Genomic DNA, 8,479 nt, shown 5'->3' with positions numbered 1-8,479 from the left:
ATAACTTATCCGAAATGGTAGATAAAAACATATCCTGAGAAGTAAATGTTTTAATGAGGTGATCAAAACCAACACTAATGGAAGTTTCTTAAAGGACATAGGAAGAGCAGGTAAACTGCCGTATTAGTGGTGTGGTAAGGAATGGGATTTTTTTTACCAAAGTAACTTTTTTTAAATTTTTTTTACAAAATTAATATAAACATTTTTAATAACATTTTAGGTTATATTTTATTAAAAAAATTTAATGACAAAAAGAAAAAAAGATTGAGTAGTAACGTTAAGATTCACTCCAAGTAACGTTACTTCATCATATCTTTGTCTCTTTGTCATTGAATATTTTTAAAAAAATTTAACCTAAAACTTTACTGAGAAATATGTTCATAGTTGTTTTGTAAAATTCTAAGGAATGATAATGGCGATGTAAGTTATGCATTCTCTGTTGCAGTAGCAACACTGAGGCCGAGGCAAAAACAACAATGTATGGAGCCAATTGGCAAACATTTGGATGGAATTAGACTCTCTGATCATTGTCGACATGATAAAGAATAGATTCACCAACAATTTGAAACTCTATATGATCATAGAGAGCACTATACAGAGTCTAAATCAAGCAACGATACCATCTCGCTTTGGTGAATATTGACTTCTGAAAAATAAAGTGAATACAAGTTAAACGGTTAGTTCATCGAAACAGGGGAACAATTGGAATCGTTTTAATATCGTACTAGCTAGAAATGTATCGCAGTGTTAAGGAGAGTAAAATATATTTATTTTTTTGTTCATATATGATCACTTTGAGATTTAAAATAATTTCTTTCGTTTTCTAAGAAAATGGATTAACTAATATGCGACATATTAAACCTAAGTACCCCTGATGATCGTTATGTTAATAATCTTCTTGGACTTTGTTTAAAGCTGTTTTCCTTGATATGTTCTTTCTCCTTGAGATGAGGGAGATAAAAATACTTGAATTTATCAACTTTCGTCAAAAAAATATGAGTATGAAGCAGTATGCTTTGAAGTTCACTCAATTGGCTAAGTATGCTCAAATGGTTGCAGGGACTCTAGAACAAGAATAATTAGTAAGTTTGTTTTAGAGACAATGTGGGGATTATCTTTCGACAACCTAGACCTTTTCCATTGAATGGACTTGAATGTTACATCATGAATTTACTGTCAGTGTGATTTGTGAAACACCAACTTTAGAGGCTTTAAAGCATGGAAATTTAAATTGGGTCTGTGGGACTTATACGTATATCACCCAGGTTTCAACTTAATCAAAGATAAATTTATTTATTTATTTATTTTGTATCACTGGAGATGGTAAAACTATCATCTTTACATGCTTGGTATGAATTACTGCAGAATTATTCACCATCATTATTTATATTGGATCAACAAATATTGGTATGATAAAATACACCATAACTGTTACTTATAGATTGTTTATTCGATACTACAAGGGGACATGCCTACTGTACCAAAATAATTTGCACTGATGATGATCGTAAAAACAATACAACAATTTTACTGCCACTCACAAAACAAAACTCAATCCAATAATTAAAAAAAAATCCATCACATTATTATTACGTATAAACTAGGAAGCTCAACACCTCCTTAATTTGCCCAATTTAAAGTAAAGTGGCCAAGGCAATGGTGGACAGACTGAGTACAAAACTGGCCAACACGGTCGTTGAGGACGAAGGCGTAGGAGGAGGAGGAGGAGGAGGACGACCACCTGGAACAGAATTTGAAGGTCCTGCAGCAGAGGGTGTAGGTGCACAAGCTTCTGGTTGTCGCACAACAGGAGTTGTTGGATTGCTTGGGTTAGGCGGGTTGGCTTCTGGAGTACCGGTGCCGCTGGAAACTGTAATAGCTAATTTCTGGCCATTTAGGCAGTGCATACCAAAAGTGCAAATATAGTAGTGTTCTCCAGTAGAGTCTAGAGTCATATTTGCTGGTCCTGTCATTATGGCATTCCCTATGGCATTCTGTGAATTGCAACCATCGAACGATGTTTTTTCTACTTGCAGCACGTCATGTCGGTCGGTCATGAAATTGAATACTGTATAAAATACGAAAAGTAACATAATCAGACACCGGAGGTGTGCTAATACAAAATAAGCTGAAAGATATCAGAAAATGGAAATTGATTAATTACACATACCTAGTGTGTCACCAACGCTGAAGGTTTTCCCAGCAGCCCAAGTTGTATAAGCTGCCGCGCCATTGCTTGGTATGATCCAACCCATATCGTCCCCAACCACATGCACCGTTTGGGCTGTTGCGTCTTGCATCATACTTGCAACGGCTAAAACACCAAAGACCATCATGCACAACATTTTGTCCATATCTTAAGTTTTTGGTAACTAATTTCTTAATTCTTTTCAAAAGACGTTTTTTGGAAGTCACTAGTGAGGAAATTGATGATTACTACGTACTCTTGTCTTGTTAGGGTAGGATGAGATGACTAGATAGACAAAATGGTTCTGTATATATAAGGGAAGGGATTTTTGAATTGGTCTAAACTCTTAAATTGCGTGGTGCTGGGTCTTGAGTTTCTATTATAGCAAGAGCGGTGAGGAATTTAATGTTGATTGAAACATTAACAGGGAAATGAGGTAGAAAGAAGAACCCGAAAGAGATGTTGGAAAATGGGGCTAATTCAACTCCCAAAATAATCAAATGGAGCAATTAGTAAATGAACACTTGACTTGGAAGTTGAACCTTTCTTTTTACGATACCTGGACTTGCACAGTTTTGCAATACGATAGACGAAAATGATTTGCAACTGTAAAGTAAGGTTCCTCCTTTGATTATCAGAAAAATTATTGCTTCTTACATACCTCCTCACCCTTTAAAAAACTACTGTACATATTTTTGATAGCTTTAATCCTTCCTGTGAGAATTTTTGTTTAAACTACTACACTTTGTTACTATAAAAACAAGGCATAATACATATATTGACCCCTAAACTTGGCTTCAAATTTTAACTTTGACCTCCAATTTTCATAATGCACAAATAGGCACTTTAACTATCCTACCTTTAAATAAATAAACACGCGATTTTTGGAGCCAAAAGCGTGAAATGCACACGCTGCCACGTGTATTAGTGACCCACTCAATGGCTGCCAACTATTCAATGCATATGGGCCCGTTTTCCTGTCTATTTGACACCTTTTCAAATAATTTCTCTTTATTTTTGCCTCACAACTTCTTCCTTCACTTTCATTTTGTGATAAATTAATATTTGAAAATGTCAATTATTCAATTTATAATTTATTTGTCTTATTTCTTTTTTTAATTTATGTGTATTCATAGATTACATTTAAGATACTATAAATTATTAGACTTAATATTTAAAAAAATTTATTACAAATTTAAAAATTACGTAATATACACTATTAATTACAATAATTACTAATTTAAAATATTTTTTCAATCTAATAAGAGCCTACAAACACACTATACGTTATATTTAAAAGTACTATAAATCATAATTAAAATATATTTTTTTTAGAAAATTTCATGTTGACTCTTGAAATTCTATTGGTGACACATGAATTTGAATAGATGGAACAATATATATTATTGAAAGTTAACAATACTATAAGTTATTCGAAAATGACGTTAATGATTTTTATAAATTATAACAAATTAGCAACTAAAATATTTTTGAAAAAACATACAAAAAATTAGTTGATGAATCAGCCACCACACCGTGGACATGTATGCTTTTTGTGATTAAAATTGAGTTTAAGGGTTATTTTGGTCATTTAAGGATTTTTCTTTAAACTTCAAGCTTTATTAATAGTGATGTATTCATTTTAGAGTTAACATGAACATTTACTACCATATAAATATATATAATTTATTCAAATTTAAAATTTAAAACTATTTATTTAACGTCAATTAAAAATTAACTTTTAAATTAATTATTAGCACGGGCTCTTCATCACTAGTATATAATATAATAAGCGGGAATAGAGAGGACATTGGGGTCGACACGTGTTCCTTTTTCCTTCTGGACAAAAAAAGACTATACAGACAGGAGGTCAACCTGTAAAAAAAAAAGGGGGACGCATATTTTACTATTGAAGGATGCGTGTTTCTTTTAAATTTCTTTTACCATACTAAATAATTGTATAAAATATTATAAATCACGATAATTAATTACTTAAATATTTAAAAGATATAAAAATATATAAAAGATCTGATTGACTCTTCAAATTTTACCGGTGAGGCATAAATTCGGACAAATGAAATAATATATATTATTTGAAAATTTCTTAGAAAGTACTATAAATTACAGTAATTAACAGCTAGAAATATTTCAAAGACAAAAAAAATTGATTGAATCTCAAAAAAAAAATTTAGTACTACACGTGTTCCTTTTTCCTTCTTGCCAAAAAAAAACTTCATTATAATTTTTTTTCGTAATAACAAAAAAATTTATTAAATGTCACTTGCATTTTGCAGTAAACAACAAATAATGCAAAAAAGAGGGGAAAATTGTTGAAAAAAATATAAAAAGGGTTTAATTGTCCTTTCAATTCTTTTTTTACTGTTGACCCCCTGAATTTTTACATCTGACGCGCCTAATTTGAGTGTATTTCACGCATTTTGCCAGGTAGGATTCGAGTGTTTTTTTGTTTAAGTTTTGGATAGTTAAAGTGCCTATTTGTGCACTTACAAAGTTAAAGGTCAAAGTTAAAATTTGAAGCCAAGTTTAGGAGTCAATATATGTATTATGCCTAAAAACAATCATGAATCCATGATACAAAATTGCAATCGACTTTCTCTTAATTAGCTAGAATTTCAATCTCCAAGTTTACACCGTCTTACTCTTACTTAGCTGTGAGTTCTAACCATCTGAACTCGAGACACCGTTATTTCTTAAGACATTTTTTAAGTTATATATTGAATTTCAGGCGTACCAATAAACAAGAAAGATCACAATGAACAAGTTGACATTTATTTATGTTAGTAAGATACTAGAAGACCACAATATATCACAAAGTACAGATCACAGAAAGATCAGGAAAGTTGATCTCTAAAACGCTAATTCCTAAACTACTAAGCAAACTATTATAATCGTCCTAGTACGGATTAAACATGCACTGGGCGAAGGCCTAATTTATTTTAGATGCTACACTCAACAACTAATGGTAGCAGCAGATTGATGTTGTGGGGTATGTGCTCGCTCTGGCTGGTTAATCTGGCCATTATCCATAACCAGGCCAGCCCTGTTCTTATTTTTCTCCTCCTCCACCGAACTAGGCTCTTCACGGAAACCACTAGCTTCTCCATAACACGTCTCTCCTCCTGCGACATTTCTTTCTGGTGTACCCTTATCTGGAATGTCGTGATTCATGTTATCTGCTCCACTAATGTCTATATCAATCTGGGACTCAATATTTTCCCCGTATCCTGGTTTCTCCCCGACTTCTATTCCTGCTTCAGCACCATTTGTTTCTCCAAATGCAGCATTTGCAAACACTCCCTTCAAATAGTCCTTGTCCATGGAATCATTCCAGAAGTCGGCATCAATTGCTATAGTCTCCTCTGTAACATTTTCAGCCATTTTATCTCCATCCTCAAACTGAATGTCATTGCTGGCCTCAGTTTTCCTATCTGAAACCTCTGTACCAGCCATTTCCTCTTCTTTTTTATGCTCTGTGTTTTCCTTATTAGCGCCCATCTCATCCCCCTTGTCCTCCATTTCAACTTCTACTATAGTCTCCTCTATGCCATTTTGAGCCAGTTTGCCTCCATCCTTGGCTGGAACGTCATTACTGGCTTCATATTTCTGCCTCTGCAAGACATCTCCACCAGACAATTCCTCTTCTTTCTTGTGCTCTGTGTCCACCATTTCATCTTCTACTACATTCTCCTCCTTCTCCAAGCCTTCCTTTTCTTCTATGGCAGATTCCATGTTTTCCTTCTCTATATCTGCGATATCCATTTCCTCTTCTTTTTTTGTAGCATAAGACGTACGCTGTCGCTTCTTTGCCGGCTCAAGCACTGCTGGAAGTGGCATTGCCTTAACCTTCTGACTGATCCGTGCTGATCTCCTCGGAGCCTCACCAGTAGTCCAATCAAATTCTGACATACCAGGATTTCCATTGTGTGTTTTCAGGTACTTCTCCAACTGCCTCTTATTCCTTATCTCCTCTCCTGTTGGAGCAACAAATACAACCTCATTCTTCTTTGCTCTAACACCCTTTTTCGGCATGAGCTGCAAATAAACAGATAAGAGGAAAATATATAAGGTGTCCAACTATGCCTCACAAGAAATACTTAACTATCCCTTGTTGAAGGATACAATCCAGGGAACTTTCAAATACTGATTTCTCAAACAAGCTAAGTAGGACACCATACAGAATTCTTCACTCATCAATAACGATATCACGAACATGGATACGGATATCTAGCTCGTGAAGAGAATAATTAAAGACAGAAGAAAACAGACACCGAAAAGAAAGAGAACTATTAATTACTTCCCATTTGGTACCTCACAATTCCCTCCGAACTTTTGAGATGGCGCAAGTCATGGTGGTTGTCAAGTGTTGAACCATATAAGCTTATTTAGATTTCAAGCATAATGAACAGAAACAGTAGTATTATTCATATTGTAATTTTTGTATGGTTGGTTTACTAGTTATTTCTAAATGAAATTTACACTCACATTCCACTATATTGTCATCCACAGTTCATGTTTAACTTGTAGTGACTAGAAAATAGAAATTTCTTCAAGAAGCTCAGAAGAAACTCCAGCCTTTGCAACAACAAAAATCAGCTTCTGTTACATAACCAAAAACTAAACTTTGTTACCTTAATCTAGCTTGTTAAACAGATCACCAACTCTTTCTCTCTCTCCCAAAGTCAACTCTTCAATCAACAACAGGAACAAACAAGAGAAAATCACTTAAATCTGGTATTCCATATCTGATCAGACTGAAGTAAGAAATAAATCGAGGCTACAAAGTGAAGAATATACTCAACTACTAACTGAAATAAGGGAAAATAAATAGAATTAATAACTGAAAGCCATATGAAACAATTTGAGTGGAACTATAGCATACTCAAAACAACCAAAAGAGTAGTAACATACATAGCCTTGTAGAGCAGAAGAACAAACAACACTAGAAATATTGGTAAAAAATTACCAGTTTCTTCCAAGACAGAGGCGCCGCAGGAAGCTCCACAGGCGAAAGATCCATATTGTTACTTGCCATTATTGTCTTCTCCAAATATCAAAACTCAAAAACTTGCATCAGTAAAACCATTTATGAAGCTTGCTTGACATATACTTAAAAGACGTACGAAACCGCCTCAAACACGCAACAAATTTATCACACGTCGCACAAGTGGACGGATAGGATTTGTTGAATAAAAGCTATTATGGTATAGGGTGACTATTCTCTTTTTCTGTGATTTATGAGGTTAGACACGTGGTGTCTGCTGGCTCAATCAAACGACGTGCTCCATTTTTGGATTAGTTCATGCCTTACTTTTTTTTGTTTTCCAGTGGATAACGTTCCCCAAAACTCTATTAACTGAATTTAAATATTGGATTTTGGATCCGGTAGCGCAAGTCATGTTTCTTACGCAATCTCCTTTTATTACTACTACTACTACTAAACCAGAGGCGAAAACAAAAGGACTGTTAAATCAACCTTGGGAGTTTACTGTTACAAACATTTAGCATATTTTTGGATAGGTTTGAAATTAAGTAGATTGCTCGCAAATAGTTTAAGTAAACAAATTGTTGTTACGATATCAAACTTTGAAAATGACCTTTTATTTCTGCATTATTTAATAGTGTATTTTAAAGATATATATGTGTTCACGTGAACATAAAAAATAATGCATAATTATAAATAGTAATGTGTCCACATGTAAATCTTTAAAATATATTATTAAATAGTTCAGGGGGTAAAAAATACATTATTAAATAGTTCAGGGGTAAAAGTCCTCCATAAAATTTGGTATCGTAACAGCAATTTCGACCAAAGTTAAAGTATTTTTCAGACCTTTTTCCCTTCAAATTATTTTGTTTGAAAATAAATAAAAAATCTCTCTCTCCCCCTTTTTTCTTGGACTATATCTTTTGTTGTTTTGATATTTTATTACTAGTATTATCTTTTGATGTTTTGATAGATCTTTATTATTATTTTATAACAGAAACATATATATCAGTAAATATTTTTTAATCCTCTCAATTATTTACCTGACAAGAAAATAGAATAAGGAAATAATTCTGATAATTAACAGTTTATTCAAATATCACTTCATCATTATTCAGTTGAATTGAACACTTCTGAGAATCTTCCAACACACTCCGCAATATGGTGGTAGCCCAAGTCTATATTGGACTAGTTCAAGCATGGATTAACATGAAATACAAGCCCAAGAAAATGGCCCAATCTAAAAGAGCAAACAAATCGATGAACTTTGATACATGCTAATGAGA

The 8,479-nt window shown here is 33.5% G+C and overlaps 2 protein-coding genes across 3 annotated transcripts; both read right to left on the bottom strand.

Annotated features, from left to right (window-relative positions):
* Positions 1-1,547: 1,547 nt before the first annotated feature.
* On the bottom strand, positions 1,548-2,407 carry LOC125832453 (cucumber peeling cupredoxin-like). Its single transcript, XM_049511605.1, has 2 exons — positions 2,171-2,407; positions 1,548-2,068 (listed from the first exon to the last, which is right to left on the bottom strand). Exons 1-2 carry the CDS (start codon positions 2,352-2,354, stop codon positions 1,635-1,637), a joined length of 618 nt encoding a protein of 205 aa, XP_049367562.1. The 5' UTR covers positions 2,355-2,407; the 3' UTR covers positions 1,548-1,634.
* Positions 2,408-4,956: 2,549 nt separating this feature from the next.
* LOC125832339 (methyl-CpG-binding domain-containing protein 11-like) lies at positions 4,957-7,275 on the bottom strand. Of its 2 annotated transcripts, none has more exons than XM_049511481.1 (2): positions 7,173-7,275; positions 4,957-6,241 (listed from the first exon to the last, which is right to left on the bottom strand). In XM_049511481.1, the coding sequence occupies exons 1-2, from the start codon at positions 7,239-7,241 to the stop codon at positions 5,159-5,161; spliced, it is 1,152 nt and encodes a 383-aa protein (XP_049367438.1). In that variant the 5' UTR covers positions 7,242-7,275; the 3' UTR covers positions 4,957-5,158. The 2 variants fall into 2 exon arrangements, with proteins under 2 accessions (XP_049367438.1, XP_049367437.1); XM_049511480.1 differs by having other exon boundaries at positions 4,957-6,247; positions 7,173-7,269.
* Between the last annotated feature and the right edge of the window lie 1,204 nt (positions 7,276-8,479).

This window comes from Solanum verrucosum, unplaced genomic scaffold (genome assembly GCF_900185275.1).
Source record: "Solanum verrucosum unplaced genomic scaffold, falcon-dt-bn FXZP01000009.1, whole genome shotgun sequence".
NCBI lineage: Eukaryota > Viridiplantae > Streptophyta > Magnoliopsida > Solanales > Solanaceae > Solanum > Solanum verrucosum.
The sequence above is the reverse complement of the archived record's forward strand: the minus strand, read 5'-3'. Positions and strand labels throughout refer to the sequence as shown.

Excerpts from the sequence above, each read along its gene's own strand:
- LOC125832453 (XM_049511605.1), bottom strand. The coding sequence starts at position 2,354 with ATGGACAAAATGTTGTGCATGATGGTCTTTGGTGTTTTAGCCGTTGCA. Across the intron at positions 2,069-2,170 it reads CAGCGTTGGTGACACACTAG|TATTCAATTTCATGACCGAC; the intron begins GTATGTGTAATT and ends TATTTTATACAG.
- LOC125832339 (XM_049511480.1), bottom strand. The coding sequence starts at position 7,241 with ATGGCAAGTAACAATATGGATCTTTCGCCTGTGGAGCTTCCTGCGGCG. Across the intron at positions 6,248-7,172 it reads CTCTGTCTTGGAAGAAACTG|TTGCAGCTCATGCCGAAAAA; the intron begins GTAATTTTTTAC and ends TTATCTGTTTAT.